The sequence below is a fragment of the Pyxicephalus adspersus genome, chromosome 7 (assembly GCF_032062135.1).
Source record: "Pyxicephalus adspersus chromosome 7, UCB_Pads_2.0, whole genome shotgun sequence".
Lineage (NCBI taxonomy): Eukaryota > Metazoa > Chordata > Amphibia > Anura > Pyxicephalidae > Pyxicephalus > Pyxicephalus adspersus.
Window position 1 is genome coordinate 39153766 of NC_092864.1, and position 22869 is coordinate 39176634.

Below are 22869 nucleotides of genomic sequence, written 5' to 3' on the forward strand. Positions count from 1 at the left end.
TCCAAACTTAATAATCATGTAAAGCGCCAAGACATGCTCTGTTTGACGTTATACTTCCCGGGGACCAGCCACAGGGGAAGCCAGGATTGCTATCCATTGCCATAGATAGAGGAGCAACCTATCCAATAGGTACCGATATCCTATTAACTACTCCCACTCCAGTACAGGCAATCTAATGTTTTATCTATTGGTGGATATTGGATGCTTTTATTGGACCTTTGGCTGCATTACGTGGCTCCTCTATCCATCATGTTAACGGTTGTTGAATTTTTTTGCCTGATTGAACTGGAGACTCTGTTCAGCTACTGCTCTCTTTTTGAACCTTGCTGCCAAGTTTTTTGAGCGAGCTACAAATCCATGTGCTTGATTATCATGTTTTAAAATCTCTCAAATCTTGGACTGGTTCCAAGAAAGATGTTGAGGAAAGACTAAGGAAAGATCTAATGACACTAGGAGATTAATTGTAGTTTGTTGTTTTTAAATGTTTTAAACTGTTATTGTAGAAATTTAATCATATGAAAACATATTTTGGGCCTCTAAAAATCCTGTCTTTGTCAAAATAAATAGCATAAATATATGGCTTCTAACCCTTCCGCACTTTATGTTGATTTGGATTAGTGTAGAGTTGTTGATCACCATCAAGGGAAGTTTAACAGTTTCACACTGGCTGGAACCTTCACTAATGTAATGAACTGTGACAAAGTAATGTTAAGTCACCAAAAATTGCTGTGAATTCTGAAATTATATGACACCTCAACTCTGTTCTTACTGCAGGATACTGCAGGATCTCACCCATATAGGATATTGCAATCTCTTTATCTCTGGATAACTCAAACTGATTCACCAGAGCATTTCCACCTCTGGGCTGCCACCACACGCTCAAGTAAACTGTTTTTTTTTAACTCCCCCTCAGCTGCAGCTCTGCAATAATGCCATGTTCTTCTTTATCTTCTTCAATGAATTCCCCATCAATGCCCACCCAATCACTTCTTGTGGATCCCAAATTGCTTCAGGAAGAATTTGTATAAGCCAAGAATTCCTCCCAACACATCATGTAATCTGCAGCATTACTTAATGTACATAAAAATGCTGGAAAAATCTAAATGATTCCTGGCAAATTAATATTCTAGCTAAACAATATACCAATCCATAATGTTATACATATGACAACAATACACTTGGCAGACTGCTGTACTGATTACAGATGTGATTGTGGAGACATCATGGTATGCCAACTGACTACTGGCTGGTCATGCATGGTTTTGTGGTCACATTGATGAGAAATTTAGCAGCATGGGCAGTAGAAAAGGTATATATTTGCCAACCCTGTTTATATGTATGCCCTCATTTAAAATCTGTAAATAAGGGATTCTGTTAACTTAACTTCCCAAGTCATATCAGGGCACTTCTCTAAAATAATCTAACACAGCACAATAGTCATCCACAATTCATAATCCAATTTGCAGTTTGTATGTGCCAAAAACTACACTCAAAGTGCATGGGGTATTAAAGTCATTACAGAAATCACTTGAAATGCTTGCGGTGGAAGAATTTCATAATATGGTCCTGTAGGATAAAGCTCAGTATTTACTGGAAAAGGATGGATGATTTGTTAATAACCATGTCAAAAGTCGCAATTCATCACAGCAACAGGAAATGCTAACTCAAACACTGTTCACACATAATGATTTTTTTCTATATATATAAATAAATCTGTCTCTAAACAGTTTCCTGCTGTTATTGGTATCTTTGTATGTTACAATTTCTCCTTTACACATATTAATGTAACTTTTAACTGAAAAAAACATTGTATTAAACAGCAGGCTATTGGTATAAAATGAGAATCCCTTTTTTTACTTTTTTTTTACTTGTGAGAGCTGCCAAACCACAAAATTGTCCATAGTTGTCTGATATTAGCTGCTGTTCAGATTGCTCGACAATCACATACTGCAGAAATTTGTGCATATTCAACAGAATTAAAATGTAACTAAAGTGAAAATAAAAAATGATACTTACCTTTATTTGTGCTGATCCATCAATCCCCCTGAAGCTGTCTTCCATACAGACCTACGCCATCCCAGTTTTTTGCCTTGTCTCAGCGTGAATGAAACTCCGGCCCCTCCATCTGCGCCATTCTCTTACCTTCTTCTGACTACATCACCCGATCTCGCACTGTACAGGCGCAATTTCAGGTGACGTATGTGGCTGTATTTATAAAAGAAGAAAGTGGCGATCTCACTGCACATGCGTTAGATTGACATCTTCCTTTTTTCAATGACAGAAAAGTCCCTTCCGCCATGCCCGATCCTAATCTGTGCATGCGCAGAATGAGCAGTCTGAAACCTCCTGGGATTTATGATGTGCATATCCCAGGAAGCTCTACACTCCCATTAAGTCTTCACTGTCGCGGCGAACAGAAGGGGAGTGGCTTTGTCTTTTTTTTTTTTTAAAAGGGCATTTAATGGAAAAAAACAAAAGACATTTTTACTTATCTGACCCTTCTATAGAAAAGTAAAAATGTAAATGTGCATAAATTAGTAGTGCAGCTAAAAAAAAAATCAGTCAATGGTGTGCAATATTCATTCACAGAAATCTACCAGCCATTGTTGGGGATTTTCGGTCATGTAATTGTTAAAATAAAAATCATCTAGGAAACAATGTTTTCAGTTTGGCAAGATGAGACCCTGTTACCTTGTCCATGGAAAACCCACTTTTTGTGCCCATTTTACCAGTGTGTCCCCCAAGTCTTTCTTCTCCACAGCAGTCTACAATACCTTAGTATGAAGGATTAGGTGCTCTCCTTCCATTTGACAGTGCTGGGATCTAGAAGCCAATCTCTACACCTGAGCAGTGATAAAACCACTCCTCTGAGGTTGTCAACACAAATTATCTTCAATGATGGTTGCAGCAGGGGAAGAAGAAGTGTATCTTCTCTAGGTATGTTGGTTTGGGGGGTGTCCTTAAAGGAACAGGCACTTTGCCCTGCATAATCAAGTGACAATGTCATGTATAGTAAGTAAATAGTTTCCAAAATTCATTTAATATTTAACCTAAAGTATTTTTGATTTGTCTTTTACATTTTTGTATGCTTACTCTTATACTGTAATAAATATAACTAGAGGCAGTATCCAGTAAAGTAACTAAAGTAACTTTAAAATACCTCTACCTAACTGCTTTACAACTGCTCTGAACTTAAAATAACAGAATAAAAGATATACTTACCATGCAAAGTGAACGGCAAATGAACAGCTTTACTGTAAAATATCCAATCAGGGACCTGGCTCATGGTACTCCCCCAAAATGATTCACTGAACTCCGAGCTGCAGTAATTTTACTTATTTCACTAAATGCATCTGGGGTCACTTCTGACTTGTGTTGTGCTAAAAAGGATTTTCTCAAAGACTTTTCTATAAAGAGGTGCTTTTCAGCATAAAATACGTCGAAGATGAACCCTGCTATGATCTAATAAATAAAGAAATTTGTTGCAGTCAAGAGTGCAGTGATTAATTCCTTTTCTGATTGCTGAAAAAAATAGAAGCTACACAAGAAGTCAGCAGACCCACAGATTCATTGAAGAAGAAGCAAAGCCCAACCATTGTGCAGTCCTGCAAAGTAAGGATTAGATAAGTAGATAGTGACACCTAAATGCACAATTTTTAAACCACTTTTCTTTTACTTCAGGCAAACACGTAAATACACATTTGAGACTTTTCCGGTATATGAGAGTTGGTTTCCTGTAATAGGATTTGTATGTCTAGCAATTAAGTCTTGAGTTGCATCATAGAAAAAATTATTAAAAAGGCTAGCAGTACAAACAAGCATACAAAAACAGCATATTGGTGTAGGGCTTTAAATTTGGCATACAATAGTATACAAATTAATAAAATTGAATATCATTTCTCAAGACAAAATAGACATCAAACCATCAAACAGAAATGGTCTAGTACAGAAAAGTTTGTTTGATGATGTCATCTGAGATAATAAACATAAATGTAACCTAATGGTGAAATGAAGGGTGGTCCACTAAAGATTTTCAAAAATTGTAAATGAGAGTCATTTTCTTAATTTCTCAAAACCTATACTGAACCAACAGATGGTAATGGCAGAAGACAGTACCCCTAGGGCGTAGCACGTAAGGTCTAAGCTGAAAATAGGCATGTTTGTTGTGCAAGCTTTTTTAACCATTTTTCCATTATATTCATTCGAAAAGTGGTATTTGATCTGATATGCTCACTACAATGTCCCATTACTCTCTTTTTTAAACCTGAAAATACACTGAAATGATTTCAGAGCCAAGTCAATTGGCCTGATTTAATAAAGCTCTCCAAGGTTTGAGAGAACACACTTTCATCAGTGAAGCTTGGTGATCCAGCAAGCCTGGAATGGACTTCCTCAAAGTAATTTGCTATTTGCTAGTAAATGTTTGCTGGACCACCCAGCTTTACTAATTAAAGTGTATCTTCTCAAACCTTGGAGAGCTTTGATAAATAGGGTCAAATGACTTTTCTGGCATCAGTTATTGGTCCTCCATTTGGGTTGGAATGTAAGGGCACAGAAACTGCAGCACAACCGATTGGCTCCTAGTTCTGCCTTTCAGTATACGTCTAAAATCTTCTGCACAGGGACAGGTAATACCAGGCTGAAGTTATTTTCTTTCACTTAATAGCATGAATACATAGCAACATTAATTATACTTAGATTTTGGCTTTAAAAAGAGCCTAACCGAACATAGCTAGAACTATTTTGGAATTATCATTATCCTTGGCATTATTAAACGGAAACTAAACATTTGAGAGCAGACAGGTATTTTTTATCTCGGAAGGGACAGGTGATGTCCTTTCTGCAATAAAACATTTTTACCTGCCTCTTTACAATCTTCCTTGTGAAGTGCACAGCTAAGTAAATGACGTGAGGTATGCTGGCAGCCCCCCTAGCTGCTGCCAATGTGTTAACGGGAGTTACATCATTTCGCTTGGCCAATCAAGCTGGCTGAAGATCTTGACCTGGAAAATGTTTTGGGAAAGATGACAGTGTCTTCAATGGAGCAAGGACAGGTGAGTGATACTAAAAAAACTGCAATCAATAAAAGATACAATTTATTTCAACTGTACTTGATATAGTTATGTAGTTAGGTTAAAAAGAAGATACAAAAAAAAAAAAACCTTAGGTTCCGCCAATAGAAAAATAACAGCCAAACAAAAAAATTGAAAACTTGCATATACAGGACCCCATACCCGATCCAAAGGAAGAAAAACCCTTATAATGTATGGTGCAATTTGCTCCAACAGGGAAAAAAGGTGATCAAAGTTTTTATAAATCTCTAACCCCTGGGACTGTCCCTAGAAATGAGACAGTAGGAAACTGTGAAGCATACAACATTAATGTCATGTCAGAGAAGGCAGGAGGTTAATAATTGTTGAAACATTAGGTAACCTTTGAAGAAGCCCCCCCAGACCGAGCCCACTGCTAACCACACGGCAAGTCATACAGGTGGGGCGTATTATCATCATCATCCTCTCCCTGCTAACACACTCCAACGTCACTGTAATTGTGAAATACTACAGCTGCTTATTTAATTGGAGCAAGTTCCCTAAACTCACAGTAGGCAGGAGTAAAAAAAAAAAAGATTGTGCTTTAAAAGATCTGGTGACCAGATGTTTCAGACAGGCTTAGTTAGATGAGAGAGTTGTTCCTTTGGATGAAATCCCTCTTAAACTGCTGTAACATGAAAAAAATCATATTCTTAGTTTTGTTCGCCCTGCACTTGGACGAAACCTTAGGATGGGGATTCAGGAATGGTATACTGCACAACTCCATCTGGTTAGGTAAGTCCTCGTTTGATATTTTCTGACACTATGGAATGTGGAACTCCAGCTGATGTGGAAACTACAAGTACCAGCAAAATACTTAATATAGGTATCATAGAACAAGAGACAGACAGACACTCATTCAAGTTTACTGTAAAATTAAATTGGAAAACTGCCCTTTTGTGATATCTTGCCAAACATCTAAGGAGATAGCAAATTCTGCCTCAATCAAATCTCCAGCCAAACAAATTTTATATTACACTGTAAAAACTAAAAAACTGTCAGCATTCCATTGGTATTTTAGATTTTGACAACATGCTGATTTTTATTTTTCTGTACTTGATCTCTGATCAAACAAAGCAGATGAGTTTCTGCTAAGTAGTCTGTTTATAAATGTTTTAACATAGCTTTCACCAAGGAGTCACACATTTTTCTAGTGGAATCCAGCTAGAAAAAAATGTGTGAATCTTGGGCCAAAGCCAGGCGAACCTTATTTGAAAACATTTAAAGGTTTCTGGTCATTTATAAGTTTGCAATCTTTATGAGATGGCTATTCATACCAACTTTTAAATTTGGATTTACTATTATATAAGATATTTGTATCTATTTATGATATTACTATATAATATTTATCTTTTCGCTTAGTGCATGAGGTTTATGTATTTTTATGTTTTTTTGATAATTTTATTCTGTTTCATTTGATTCAATAAATTACATTATTATTGAATATTAAGCATTAATTGTTATCCTATCATCAAAGCAATACTCAGATCTGATGTATCATTGTGACAATTACCTAATGGATACATCCAATATTAAAAATTCTTTATTTACCACTCACCAACCAATTTTAAGTTACACATAAAGGTCAGGACATGCGGGAACATGCGTGCAAGCTAGAGGTTAAAATCTAATTCTAAAAATCTAAATCTATTTCTTACTGGTTCACTCTATTTACTTCCTTTCTTCATCGCAGTCAGGATCTAAACCTTTGATGTGAATTACAGGTTAGGACAGTTTTCTGGGAACTAAATGCATAGTTTAAAAAACAACCTACTGTACAATTTTCTTTTTTTGTGTTTATTTGTCATCTCTTTCTGGAATTCACATGGCATAGTCCTCATCACTGTATAATATTAGTCCTTTAACCTAAGGAGTTTTTTTACCAAACTTCATAGGGGGTCATTTAAAGTCTTTTTATAGACAAAACAGTTAGATTGTTGTCCTCACATAGGAGATTCACTCTATTTGTGTTGGTGACAACTGTCACATTCATCAAAACAGGAGATACAGGTAAATCTTCCAATTGGGACAGCTGTTGGTAAAGCTGAACATATAATATGCATTTTGATTGTATACAATCCCCTAAACCTACCATGGACTATGTAATGCTAGGGGCTGGCTGATTACATACAAATTGAATGGTTTGTTTAGGATTTGTCTTTTTATTACATAGTTTTGGTAAAAAGGAAACTGAAAATGGATTGTACGATAATAATATTTAGTGCATGGGCAAATAAAGAATAAGTCCAACCAATGGAGAAGGAAAGGGGTCCCGTTCACATTTTTACTGCTATCCAGGGCTCTTTTAGAGAGATTTGTATTAACTTCCAGTCTCGCTGATAACTTTTTCTCAGACAGGAAGTAGGAATAAATAGGCAAGGCAAATAAAAATATGGCAAGTGTTCTAGCTTTCTCCTACTCTGTTTCTAATGGTGTACATTTAATAGGGGTTGCAAATAACAGACATGTACAGACAGTGACACAGGGGGAGGGGAGGACCCTGCCCCAAAGAGCTTACAATCCAGGAGAAAGAGGAGTGCTCTTCATAGTGAAAAAGGGGCTGGAAAACATTTAAGATTTTACAAATGTTTTAGGATTTTAAAATTTAAGATTTTACAAATGTTTCAAACTTTTTATCACTTCCAGTTTTTTGAGCAGACTTACAAAAGCCTTTGGCGAAAAAGACAACTGGCACTCAGTATGTGTATTTCAGATGTGTATCTAGATGTTTGCCAGGAGTTCACATAGATAGATGTGCTACACAGTTTACCTTCCCAACCCTCATCAATCACTACAAAAATGTTGAGTCAGATAGAAATGGCTGAAGTTTACCTAACCCTATATTTTATTAAAATCTCATAATTTGTTCCACTGTTAGTATATGGCTTTATTACAGAATTATAGTACAGAAATGGATCCAGGGAATGAAGCTACACCTACACAGAAATCTAGAAGACCATCAATCTGGCCTATAAGGAATCACCATATTCACCATCCTGCACCTCATATTTTCTGTTCTTGGCAGCCAATCTTACTGTTACAGCCCATAAGGCAGTACTGTACTATACTGGCTTTCCCAAGATTAGTTTAGCCTATCCAGGTTTTCTGTAAGCAGATGTATGTAAATCATTGTATGTCAGCACGCATAAAGCCAGCTGATATTTAATATAAAGGTGGACTGCAACACATATTTAAACAAATACATTAAAACATGCTGACCTGTATTTTGATGCATTTCAAAGGCATAAGGAGTAAAATGCAAAGGGGTAAATCCATTTCAACATTTTTGATCATATGAAGGAATTTCAGTGAACATTTCTGCAGAAATTCTACATACTGCCGCAGAATCAGTTCCATTCAAATGTGTTGTTCATCCCTATATTTTCATCTATAACATATCCTGGGGTTCTAGTCTACTGATCAGAATATTTACGATTGACACTGATTTGCTTGCTGTGTTAAAGTCTCCTGTTCTCTTTGGCCATCTTAAAAATGCTTTTCAGTGCTACAATTCCCCATTTCCTGTCCTAATTTTAACCCCAAAGTCTGTCCTAATTTTAACTAATTCAAATATAGCATATGGTTAACAAAATACACAAGCTAAGGGCACCTTCATTAAAAACCCCAATGCTAAAATAATCAGTACAGATTGCCTAATAACATAATTTGTAACTGAAGTTCTATCAGTTTGTGACTTTTCCTATAGGAGTGACGCTTGCCCACACCACATCCTGATCCATTAGATTGATCATTGAGAAAAAAACAATGAAACAAGAAACACATTTGAATCTTAATACCCATTTAAATTGCTTAAAAGTGCTGCCTTATCTTTGAAAAATTGCTTGACTTTTGGGTGGCTAATACTAACTAACATCCACTTATCACACGTTGGCCTCTCTCACCAGCCACAATCTGCTTGCATTGCATAGAGTTTCTGTATTTTTTAGGATTGCATTGAAGCTACAAAGTTATTTATAGGCTTAGAAAATGAAGAGGATAAAGCTCTATAGCAATGTTTCTCGACCATGTGGAACCACAAGGTTCCTAAAGAGGTTGCTAGGGTTTCCTTAAGCAATGACCAATTTGCTCTTCTCTGGTTGGACACCACTGACACCTCTAATCATTTTGGTTATCTGTAAGGATGACATTCTACTCAATGGCCAGGATTCTTGCCATTGACCACAATTCAATTGTACTGTGAGCTGTGGATTTTATTAATATAGTAATGAAATAATTTAAAGAGTTCCCCAATGTTAAAAAGTTTGAGAAACACTACTCTATAGTATGGAGGACACTGAAAGAACCAAAGCCTGTCAGTAATCGCTATAGTAATTGTTTGTAAAAGTATTGGATGTTCTTTCTGGCCTGGAGAGAATATCCAAGGAAGATACATAAGTGTGAACATGGTGCCAAAAAGTCACTCACTCACAGTTTAATGTAGCTGCAATTGCGGCAATTACACAGAGGTCTGGTTTACACCCATCTCCCCTGATTGTTAGAATGAAGCACATTAGGAAATAGATGCTGCTCATCTAAGTGGACTTTTAATGTGGGAAATATGCTCAGCCCTTCAAGGGATTTTCTGTCTTACTTCACAATAATTGATCTAATTTCTTCATAAGAAAACACAGCATTTTTATGAAAACAGAATTATGACTGACAGCAGGCTGCTTCCAAGTAATTATAAGTCCTCAGAAAACCTCTGAAACTCGCAAGCCAAGAGATATCACATTTTGCATAGTAATCCAGAGTAATTGTAAGCAAACTGTGGCAGGCCTGCATTGTGAGATCACAAAGCAGCATGTGCTGATGGAGGATGCCAAAAATTGTAGTGCTACAAATCTGAGCTGTCCATATTCAACTAAGAAAAAAATAATGACATGAGTTTAATTTATGGAGTACTCATATTACTTCTAAACTGAACCATAAATGTGCTATTAGGTCTACCTAAAGAGACTGTCCATCTAAATGTATTGCACCCATAGTACCCTGCAAAAGAAAAGCCCATATATTGGCTTCACTGGTGGTCCATGTCTTCTACTTTAAAGAAATCTTATCTCGTTAGTGGGTGGTAAGCCATAATCAGCAAATATGTACAGCATACCTACTCTTGTGTAGTCACCCGGCAGCAAAGTCAAAGACCTGTTATCACTGCATCCACGGAAGGTGCTATTGTTGCCACCAGCAAAATGGTGGACCTATGAAAAGACAAGCAATGCTCTTTGGCCATTGGGTGGCCATTAATGATGTAAATCTTGGGCATGTGCAGAAGTTACATTGGCTCCAGCAACTGGTTCTGTGTGCAACAAAGCCGAGCGCTACACTACATGGCGCGTACGCTGTACAGGAAAGAAGCTGCATAGTGGATTTTTGTGAGTTTAGATCTACTCCAATTTTAACAGAAAATAAAATAAAACCACAATACACTTAAACAAGATGAATAACCCAGTAGAAGTCACTGAGATATACTCTACTATATGTTTAGTTAGGCGGACAGCCTGACATTGCTGAAATCTTGTGATTGACAAGACCTCATTTACAGTTACCTGACTGTTTAATGGAAATATTGTGTTAATGTAGCAAAAAAAGTAAATGTGGTAATTAGATTGCTATCCAATAACATACCCCACACTTAAGACTTCTCTAATGACATAATTTATATTCCTTGACATAAGTGTAACTTATGATGTCATTGAGGATACAGGTGTCATTCTTAGGTAATATTTTCACTATTGGGGTGATCTACTAAAGGAAACAGGCTGTTCCATAGAAAAGTGAATTAACCCTTTGCAAGAGATAATTCAGCTGAGTAAATGAGGAGAAACTCCGCTGAGTTTGGCTACCCAATCTTGTGTAAGCAAAAATCTATTTGGTTTTAATTTCATTGCACATGATTGGTAATGCTTGTATTTTCACAGCATTTACTAAGCTAAGTGACAGATCCCTTGCAAAATAACAATTTACATTGGTAAGTGAACAGCTTAAATTCCTTCCATATCATTAAGACTTGATTTGTATTCTACCTAGTTGGTAATCATCAAAGTTGGTGACAACAGTTGAAGAAACCTAGGCATTTAGGGTAAAAAATTTGCATATTGCAGGCTTTTATATATATACCTATATATATATATGGCTGTGTTAGATACATCATGTCATGATTTTGTAAAGTGGACATTTATCTTTACATGTAACTCTAATTAGGCAGTTATGTAATATGTTGCTCTGCGAGCTGTAGGTGTAATTAGAAAGCCATGGTTTATGATATGTGTCCAAAGTAACTGTCATGGACGGCCAGAGACTGTCAGAAATTAAAATATGGCTGCAGACCTTGTACTTTGTATTTAGAAATTGAATAAAACATCAATGGTTTGATGACTGTGCTAATGGATGAAACCCCAAGCTACCGCTAAATTTGCTGTGAAGCATGTGAACTCCTTGCATGTGAATTGTCCTTCATTTCCCTACTTCGTTCTCTGCAAATAATGAATAATAGGAAAATAAAATCGAGTCTTTCACCCAACTTTCTAGGTTTGAATTACCAATTTCCCAAGGCTTTCTAGGTTTGAATTAACATCACTGTTCTCTTTGTCAGGAGGGGCTTACATCCAGTTGGAAAATCCAGGCATTACATGCCAAGTTCCCATTTATGCCAATTACTATGTAAAGGAACCTCCTTTAAAATTACCTCTTGCTACTCTAATAGCAGAGATGAAATAGAAAATCTAGAAATAAATACCTTTCAAGTAAAACTATTACTTTAGGTACCCTCTTCTACTGCTCATGTGACTAAATAGCAGGTGCTTAAAACAAATAGAGAGCCAAAGACAAGGTGGTTGTACTGAACTTCAGCTCCCTAAACCCATGCAGCTGGGATTATGCAATCTATTTCCCAGTTTTAAATTGATGCAATTTTATTTTCAAAGAGAAGTTTTCAGATCCAACATGTCAGATCTGTCTCCCACAGTTGTATTTTTAAAAATACAACTGTGGGAGTACTATGTTGGCAACAATCAAACATTCTTAATAAACTGACTCAATCAATGGATAAATTGTTTCTCTGCTCTTTTTTTTAAGATACTGCTCATCTATGTCACCGGTGACTAATGTTTTAAAATAAGCAATAATTCACTTTTAACTATTGTGCATACTATCCAAATCTTCATGATCTGATCTATCAAAAATGTTGCTTTATGCCATAATGGATAAAGGATTCTGAATTGAATCCACAGCATGAGCATTGCAAGATTTGTCCTCACATTATGAACTTGTTTTCTGTAGAACATAGTGGAGGTTTTAGGAACTCACAATTCCAGAGAGGCTCTAGTAATTTCCTACCATTTCACATCACTGGCTCCAAAATCTCCAATGTGTTTAATATTCTTTTATTAACGGATCGGTTCGCATCATTCCAAAACTGTTGTTAAATTACACAAAACACTAACATACTATACTAAACTAATACTATACTAAACTAATACTATACACAAAATTGGCTTAAGTATTTTTCTTACTGTTGCAAGCATGTCTTTCCAAAGTAGTTTTCCAGAGGGAATTTTTTTTTAAAGTTGTTTTATGAAATATTAAAGCACCAAAAGAAGAATTGACTTATTGTATACTGGTTCCTAGAAAGGGGCTCTCAGTATTTTTGTTTTGCTGAAGATATCTTGCTGCTTATCCAAGCATTTTTTTCATTTTCATGGATTTCAGGAAATTACCTCAGCATTTATAACCATGAAAGTTATCCAAAAAACATGATGGTGGGTGTGAAAGTTAGTGAAACAACCTGCTCTAGTTACATAATTTGAATTTGCAATATCATGTAGGCAGGTTAATGGTTTGAGTTACCTGGCTGATTTGATGAATTATGAATTAATGTAAAATCAGTGGGGTATTAAACAAAGACTCAAAGACATCAAATGAAAAAAAATCTTATACTGAAAATAGCTATCACTATTCATATGTATTAAACTGTCTCATACAACTCAATCTCACAGTAATAAAACACACTTAAAATTAGCCACAATACATATTGAATGATGTAGAAACAAAGCTGAAGGAATACTTTGATTTCAATGCAATTCCCCCCACTCATCCAGCCACGGTCAGGGCGGCACATAAAAATGTAATAGGAGGCATTTTTTTACATTGGACGACAAAAAATAAAAAGATTAGACAACAAGAAATCTCATCATTAGCAAATAAAATCAGGAATCCAGAAAAGGCCCATAAATGAACACAGGCGGATGAAACATTTCAGGAATTGACAGATCTAAGACAAAAATTAAAAGAGGTCGCCCTTATCCCTGATCTGATTGACCTGGACCAAGTGGGATTTATCCAAGGTAGAGAAGCCAGGGATAATACCACCAAAGCTCCTAATTTAGCATACTGGGCTCAGCAATCAAATCCTCAATGCTTTTTCCTATCCACAGACTCAGAAAAAGCATTCAACAGATTAGCATGGGACTGTATGGTGGCTGTATTGGACTCGATAGGCATCCTTCCAGTAATGAAGGCATGTATACTCTCCCAATATTCTAAATCATCAGCAAAGATCAGAATAAATGGGCTTCTTTCTGCCCCGGTTGAAATTAATCATGGGACCAGACAGGGATGGCCCCTTTCCCCGCTGATTTTTGTCTTAGCACTGGAGCTATTATTAAATCATATCAGAGCAAAACACAAGATCACTGAAATTTATGTGGGCAACAAAGAATATAAGTTATGTGCGTTATGCGGATGATATTCACCTCACACTTATTCATCCCTTAACCTCCATCCCTGCGTTGCTCAATACCTTAGAATCATTTCAACTTCTCTCTTACTTTAAACCACCTCAAGAAGTTAGAAAAAGCCAAATAAGATACCCATTCGCATGGCAAAAGTGAGCTTTTACATATTTGGGGATACAATTAGCTTCCTCTGTATCAGAGTTATACACTCTAAATTTGCCCCATTACTTACAAAATTAGCTTCAGACCAAAGAAGCTGGGATAAATCAGCATTTTCATGGTTCGGTAGAGCGGCAGTTCTCAAAATGAATGTTCTACCAAGGATATTATACTTGATGCAAACAATACCAATTTTTCTACCAGACTTTTTAAAACCCTTACTCACATATTTCAGAACATTCTTATGGGGAAAAAAAAACCCTAGATTAGCATTTGATTTTCTCACAACATCCAAAAGCAATGGAGGTATAGGACTGCCAAAAATTAGAAAATTCTATCGGGCACGTCACCTGGCTAGAATTGTAGACGGGTGTGCAAATACACAATCTAAAGTTTGGATTAATTTAGAACAAACATACCCCAAAGCTCCACTCAGCTCTGTCCCCTAGATCACGAAAAAAAACTTACATGCCAATTTACTACCCCATCACCTAATTGGGACCCCTCCAAGAATGTTTATGCTAATGATACGAAAATGTAAAATTTCATCTTTAACAAGCCCGCTTACCCCAATTTGGTCGAATCCGGAATTTCCATTAGGTCTTTCCAATGACTTCCACAAATCTTGGAGATATGACAGAAAATTACAGGCAAGACATTTTTTTTCTAGGGGTAGATTTAAAGATAAACAAACATTGAAAAACACAGAAATGTAAACAATATGATTCCGTGGTGGCCCTATTTACAGCTAAGGCATTTTTTGACTGTTTCTGATAAAAATGGGCTCTGTTTCCAGACAAAACACAGCATATGAAAACATATGCCTATCTAAAGGCCCAGTAAGACACACAATTTCAATCATCTACAATCTCCTTTCACTACCGCAAGAAAATTCTGTAGATCATTCTTGCAAAAAATGGGAATCAGACTTGGGGACAGATCTTTCTGATGAGGACTGGGAAAACATTAACATACTTACTGCCAAAGGCTCACAAAATGTGAACATTCAAGAAAATAATTTTAAAAGTGCCCTTAGAATTACACAAAATTCATTAAGGTGATCCCCAATGTTGGAGATGCAAATCAGAAGTAGGCCCTGTGGTGGGACCATCCTATTTTCTGCCTCTTCTGGGACAACATTATCAAATAATACCAAAAACTACTGGAAAATATAATATTATTTTACCAGATCAAATTCTACTACATCAAACCCAGTCCACACCACAAAAATACAAAAAAAAACACTGCTTTTTTACATATTGAATGCGGCCAAACTATTGATTCCGGGGATTTGGAAATCAACAACTAGTCCAACTATAAAAGATTGGTTTACACAAATTGATCACATTGCTGAAATGGAGGAACTGATTCACTCATCCCGAGACTCAATTACAAAATATTACACAACATGGGCCTCATGGTGGGATTTTCACGCATCCCAAGAATACAGAAATGTATTCAATAATGATCTCTGATTTCTTACATTAAGTTTGGTAGGAGAGAGTCCAACATGACACAGGAAAGAGGTACATATGTTCAATAAAGATTATTTTTCACAAATTAAGTTTGTATTTCTCATGACTGTCAGTTTTGGTTGCTGCTAAAAGGAGTCTCCAGGCCATTGCATGAAGTGTAGGGTCTGGAGTCACTTATGTTACTCAAAAATAAATGTTTGGTTCTAACTGTATTAATCAATGTGTATATAATTTGCACAAATGTAAAACGTTGTATATTTTCATTTGTAAACTCAATAAAGCTTTATTTTGGAAAGAAATTTCCAAAATAAAGCTTTACCACCTGTATGTTCTACCACAAAACATACCACCTGTTTCTAATATTCAATTACAACTAGTAGGGAACTCAGCCCTTAGCTCAACCAACCTATGGGGGCAAGAGGGAAAATATAACAAGGAAGCTATATAAAATAACAGAGAAGAGAGAAGTGAGAGAGTGATAAGAATTAACAGATAAGAAAGTGAAAAAAATAGAAAAATGTGAGTGATAAAGAAAAAAAGGTGAGAAAAGTGATAAGGGAAGAGAGATGGAAAGAAAAGTGCAAAAGAATGATAAAAAGGAAATGTGAGGGGTGAATAAGGAAAGAGGGAGAGAAGGGGAGAGTGAATGATAAAGATAGAGGAAGATAGAGAGAAATTAAGTGAAATAAGGAGAGATAGAGAAGAGAAAGGTGAGGGATAGGGAGAGAAAGAATGAAAAGAGAAGAGAGAACGAGAAAGACAAACAAAAAGATGACCTAAAGGCAACTTAATTATTCTAATCCTGCTGGTGTACAAACATCCTAGCATTACTAAACAGCAGGTCCTGAAACACTACTCTATAGGACTAACCAAACAAGAATTTTGTCTGACATTACCCAACATAAATAAATAGTTCACATAAATCATATCGCTATAAAAGCAGAGTTCCTGGAGACATTCCCGAGTTGTACTCCAAAAGTAACATTTTGTAACAGATTTGAATGTCCAGAAACCAACAAACAATCCTGTTTACTTTTAAACAACTTTGCAGGAGGTATTATACCCTGAAACTGAAATGTGGATGACATACTGTAACACAACAAGTATTTTTATTAAAAAAAGCTTTGTTCTATTTCTGGGCTTCTGTCCAATTCCTCCTGTCAGTGGATCCAATCCACTGTATGTTTCTGGCCACATATTCTACCGTACTCAATGTGTTATGCAATGCTGGAGGTAGGTAAATGGCTGGAAGGAGATGTTGTTAAAAATATCATAATTGTTAATTTTTTATATTTCCTCCAGAACAAGCAGCTGGAGTTTATCATCGAGAATCACGAAACGGAAAATACCAACTGACCTACAGAGAGGCCAAAGCTGTGTGTGAATATGAAGGAGGAAAGCTTGCTACCTACGAACAACTGGAGGAGGCCAGGAAAATAGGTACAAACCAAAGTGCAATAGTAGAAGCATCCCATATTTAAAGTGTTCTTAATTTTCTGTTCTATTCTAGTTCTATTTCGGTTACTAAGTTAATCATAATAATCTGTTTGATTGGAAATCCATATTGTTACAGTTGTCAACAGAACAAGAGAAATCCATATTTCAATGGAAATTGGGGGCACCTGTTCCTCTAACAATTGTCTACACCCATGTTTCTCAACCATGGTTCCTCCAAAGGTTGCTAGAGGTTCCTTGACCAAAAAGAAATCTGTGCCCCTCAGGTCAGTTTAACTGACAATCTTCCCAATGGCCAGAAATGTTACATAGTCACATAGTAGGTTAGTAGGTTGAAATAAGACATAAGTCCATCAAGTTCAACCACTAGGGAAATAAACATATCCCAGATATAAAACCCTATAAGACATATTTGGTCCAGAAGAAGGCAAAAATCCCCTAGTACAATTTGCTTCAACAGGGTATAAAAAAAATTCCTTCCTGATTCCATGAGGCAATCGGATGTTCCCTGGATTAACAGTCAGTGTTATTTTTACTTTAAAGCTTTAATACCCAGTTGTATTCTGTGCTTCTAGAGTAGTAGCAATCTATAGTAGTGTGCCGATTCCACATTTTCACAGACCTTACAGTGAAGAATCCCTTCCTTATCCGGAGATTAAACTTCTTTTCCTCCAGACGCAAAGAGTGGCCTCTTGTTCTTTGTAGTGATCTCAAAGTGAATAATGGGGAAGAGAGTTTTCTATATCAACCATTTATATATTCATACAGGGTGATTCATATCCCCCCTTAAACATCTCTTCTCAAGAGAGAATAGATTCAGTTCAGCTCATCTCTCGACTTGACATTGCATGCTGTTATTAAGTCTATGATCTACCAGAACCCCAGATCCTTTTCCATTTCTGACTCCTCCAAATGTATTCCCCCTAGACAGTATGAAGCATGAATGTTGTTAGCTCCCAAGTGCATACTTTTACATTTATCTATACTAAATGTCATTCGCCACTTGGCTGCCCAATCAAACAGTACATCCAGGTCTGCTTGTAGATTATAGACATCCTGTATGGACTTACTTCCATTACATAGTTTGGTGTCATCTGTAAACACAGAAATTACAGAAGGTACTTTTATTCCCAAACTCTATATCATTTATGAAGATATTAAACAGTAAAAGTTCCAACACTGAACCCTGGGGTACACCACTAATAACCTTAGACTATTCAGGGTATGAATCATTATTACAACTCTCTGAATGCAGTCTTTAAGCCAGTTCTCTATCCATTTACAGATTGACTTTTCTAAACCTATTGACCCTAACTTGCATATTAACCGTCTGTGAGGTAAAGTGTCAAATGCTTCAGCAAAGTCCAAGTACACTAAATCAACTGCTACTCCACTGTCTACCTACTTCCTCAAACAAAGAGAGTAAATTTGTTTGACAACTTCTGTCTTTCTTGAAGCCATGCTGACTATCACATAATATTTTCTAGCAGAAACTCCCTATGTGGTTCTTTATCAAACCCTCTAGGACCTTTCCAACTATGGACGTTAAACTAACCGGTCTGTAGTTACCTGGTAATGACTTTGCTCCCTTTTTGAAGATAGGAACCACACTGGCCTTACACCAATCCATCAGTACCTTACAAGTGACTAAAAAGTCTCTAAAATTAGAAAGCTCAGCTCTTTGAGGACACGTGGATGTAATTCATCAGGTCCTGGTGCTTTGTCAACCTTAATTTTTCCCAGCTGTTTCTCATTCATATCAATTCTGAGCCATTGTGACTCATTTAAGGCAGTGATTAATATGAATTTGGACTTGAGTTCTGCCATTTTCTTTTGTGTACACAGAGCTTAAAAGTGTTTAGTAAATCTGCCTTGTCTTTATCCCCAGTTACCAACCCAGTGACATCCTTTAAGGGGTCTACATGCTCAGATCTGATCTTTTTGCTATTAATATATTTTTAAAAAATGTGGGGGTTTGCCTTATTTTTCTTTGCAATCTGTCACCTTTTACTCTTTTTTACATCTTTTGTTATATTCTTTAAAGTTTTCAAATGATGAAGGTGATCCTTCATTTTTATATTTTTGGATTTTTTAACATCAGCTGTGAGCCACAAAGGTTTTAATTTTAGCCTCTTAAACTTATTACCCATTGGAATATATTTTTCAGTTTGCTTTTGTAGAAGAGACTTGAAACATTCCCATTTCTGTTCTGTGTTCTTTGAGGACAATATTGTCTCCCAGTCCAAGTCACAGAGAGCTGCCCTTAATAACGGAAAATTTGCTCTCTTAAAATTAAATGTTTTTATCTTTCCTGTTTTTGCTTCCTGTTTACAAATTACAATAAAATTAAATCATATTGTGGTCACTGCTACCCAGATTCTCTTTTATATGCACATTTGTTATAAGCTCTGCATTGTTAGGAAGAACTAGGTCCAGCAGAGTATAATTTCTAGTTGGGGCTTCTATAAACTGTACCATAAAATGATCTTGTATTAAATTCACAAATTTCCTCCCTTTTTGCTGTTCCTGTAGTGCCATTACTCCAGTCAATCCCGTCAGGGTAGTTGAAATCTCCGATGAATAACCACTTTTTGCTGCTTTTTCTATCTGTGCTAGAAGTTGGGGGGCCTATAGCAGACTCCAATATTTATTTGTGGTATTCAACCCCACATTAAATGTAGGAAGCATTCTTCCTATAGAACACCACACAAATGTACTGTGAGCTGTGGAAATAGTAATTATAGTAGGGTTCCCTAAAGACCTGAAAGTTATTTCAGTGGGATCCCCATGTTAAAAGCTTAAGAAAAACTGGTAAAGGGGTTTGTTCAAACTAGGTTGTCCAGTACATTTTTGAAGTCACACAGGATGGTATAAATATTGGCATGCATTGCTTTAAGGTAGCATAGCTGAATAGGTGGCCCACTGCAACGCTGAGAAAATCATGCATTCCGTGAATTTAGGGTGCACACACTAGTGCTTTTGGTAGTATGATATATATATATATATATATATATATATTTATTTATATATATATATATATATAGTGCAAAAAGCTGAGTCTCCGCAAACATTTGTAACTCACAGGTTTTAAAATAAAGGGGTATGTGGGGACTTTAGCTCACATTTTGCTTTTAAAGTTGAACTACAGAAAACATTTAAAAATACCTTGGGTGACATGTAAAAAGGCTTCCATATATGTATTTATTCTGTGTTTGTAGCTATTTGTCTATGTCTGAAATTCAGCTTGAAATACAAACAGCAGAGTTTTTTTATGTTTACTGCTCATCCCTTTTATTGCATCACAAATGATTGACTTAAGAAAATAATAATTTCACATCACAGTTTCCTAATGTATCCGTGCAAAAAAAAAAAATGTTTTAAATCATCCCTGAAAAGCTCAGGGGTGAAGTTGTTTCCCAAACATCTGTAATTCATTGACTTTTGGCAGGGGTAAAATAATGGCATTGTGTAAGTACAGAAGTAATACGGTACTTACAATTCTCCATGTACTCACTTGTATGAGATCATTTCCTCTGAAATACCAGAGCCAAAGAAAATCTTCCTGCAAAGTGTAACTTTTCCTCAAGTTTTTTTTTGGAAGTTGTGAAATGGGAAGAACATTAAAACAGTAATCAGCTTTACTTCATGCCAAAATATTAATAAATCTGTCCTCATATTGTGCCATGCCATGATCTGAAACCAGAGTTTGGATAAGCATTAAAGTGTAGATCCAGACAATTTTCTTAGTTTAGTTTTTTTATATAATCTACTTAACACAAAAAAAACAGGATTTTTGCTTGAACATGATTGGATAGTTCAAAACAGCAGAGCTTCATCTAATTTAATAAGCTAAGTGCTTTATCCCTTGTAATGGGATAATTTGCTTTGTGGACAGCCAGCTAGTAGAGCCAGTTACAAAACTCTAATGATGTTTTAAGTATCCACATAGGTGTTATCCTAGCCACTACTATAGGGGGACAGTCTTTCCATTGGCAACCAATTTTAGATGCTTTTTTCTGTCGACTCTGATAAAATTGGTTTTAGCAGGCATTAGCTAAAAAAGTTAAAGGGTTTCTCAGATATAAAATGTACAATGTTTTTAATATTTTAATTAAAATATTAAGTTCACCCACTGTTTTTTAGATGTACCACCTGTAGCAATCAGGTGACAAACTCGAAGAATAACATTAGCTTTTTGCGAGTTGTTTTATGTTATTTCCCCATGGTGCTGTGCAATAGACATCAAAAGTGGAGGTGATAAGAATACACAAACAGTTAAATTACTTAAATGGGGACACACACCCTCCTAATATTTTAGAAAGGACAGCAACTGAAGAACTGATAAAAGTCAACTTATATTATCCAAAAGAAAAGCCCTAACCTTTTAAATATGGGAGAGCCCTTACAATAACTTCCAGGAACCAAGAAACAACTGCCAATATTTATGATATGCCCAGTTCAAGGTACAATGGCCTGGTGGTCAATGGGATGAAGGCCTCATACATTGCTGGCCATTGGGAGGATGCCTGCCTTACAGATAGCCAAGTAGTTGTCTATTATTTAAAAAATGTGACCTTTTTCTAAATCTATCTATGTATGATAGATTAGCTACTAAGCCACAGGTCCTCTTTAACCAGCTAACGTTGTTGTGTAATAGAGATTCTTTTATCCATTAGACTTCCTGTACTGAATTTTATACTATTTCAAAATAAGAGACCTTCTTTTTTTTTTTTTGCATTTATACATTTTATTTATACAACACTCAGCAAGCTAAATGATCTGAATACTAGCATAAGGAATGTCGTTTGATCTCAGATATATTACGCAACAGCACAGCTAATTACATCCCATCAAAGACAATTAAAGCCATTTTATCTGCTTTCCATTCCCCCTTAATAAATGAAGCGTAAAGGGGCCCTCATATACAAAATAGAGCCAATGTTTGGTGTAAATTTTAAGTAAACACTGGTTGGTTCCTTTGGCTAACACATATTCTTTTTCTTTACTTCTTGTCTTTGTGATACTAAGAAATAAGGAAATGATTGACACTTGGATAGGAAATGTTATAACAGTTTAAATATTGTTTAAATTCTAAACCTGTGTCTTTATTGGAGGGATTTGCCATCCAAAATAAAATAAATGTTTACGCCTGGAATTAGACCTTTTGCAGTACATACCAATTGACAGTGGTACAAATTTTGCCTTTCCAGTGAATTTTTTGGCTTTAAATGCAATACACTGTTTCAGAGGTCTCAATTAAGACCTGGTCCCCTGGTCCCCTTTGATGGCTTTGATGTACAGGGTAGCTCTGCATGTAAAGGTTCTTGTCTGTAATAGTAGACACCTTTCCAAAAATTAGAACAAGGGCAAACAGATCATAAGCTATGAGATCAGCCACAGTTGTGCTGCAATAACGCAGAAGTGAGAACCAGATCCAAATCCCACAATGAGGCACATAGCTTAACATAAGAGTCGATAGCTACATTACTGAGTATACTTCAACTGCCTGCTTTCACTGTTCAAAGTTTCAAAGTATCTACAATAGGTCATAAAAGCATCAGAGACCCCCTGCACTCATTCTTCTTTCTTTTTTTTCTATTGTTTAACCATTTTCATTTGTGTAGCCATTAACAAAAAGACATTTGCTTGTATGTGACAAATAAGCTGTTCTTGATTCTGCCATCTAGTAAACAATGACCCTTTATTCTTCTGACACCTCTGCAGGATCCCACTCCTGTAGGACACCACAGGCCTGTCCATTTAGGTCTTACAAGACCATGCCCCTGATTCATCAATAAAATCCGCGCTCGCTGGAAGCGCGAAAGTATGCACGGCAAGCGATCGTGGTTTACCGCGGTCCGGACTCGAGTGTGCGCGTACACTCGCCTCCTTACTGCCAGCCGGATTCCTGCCTTCATAATAATGAGCAATAGGGGGCGCGAATCTGCCAATTAAGGC

The 22869-nt window shown here is 36.3% G+C and overlaps 1 protein-coding gene across 1 annotated transcript in view; it reads left to right on the forward strand.

The window, feature by feature from the left end:
• The first annotated feature begins 5665 nt into the window (after positions 1 to 5665).
• The window catches only part of TNFAIP6 (TNF alpha induced protein 6), a 30265-nt gene continuing 13061 nt past the window's right edge, over positions 5666 to 22869 (forward strand). Inside the window, exons 1-2 of the mRNA XM_072418149.1 lie at positions 5666 to 5825; positions 16759 to 16896. Of these exons, the coding sequence (XP_072274250.1) occupies positions 5678 to 5825; positions 16759 to 16896 (286 nt within the window). The 5' untranslated portion in view covers positions 5666 to 5677. The remainder of the gene's footprint in view (positions 5826 to 16758; positions 16897 to 22869) is intronic.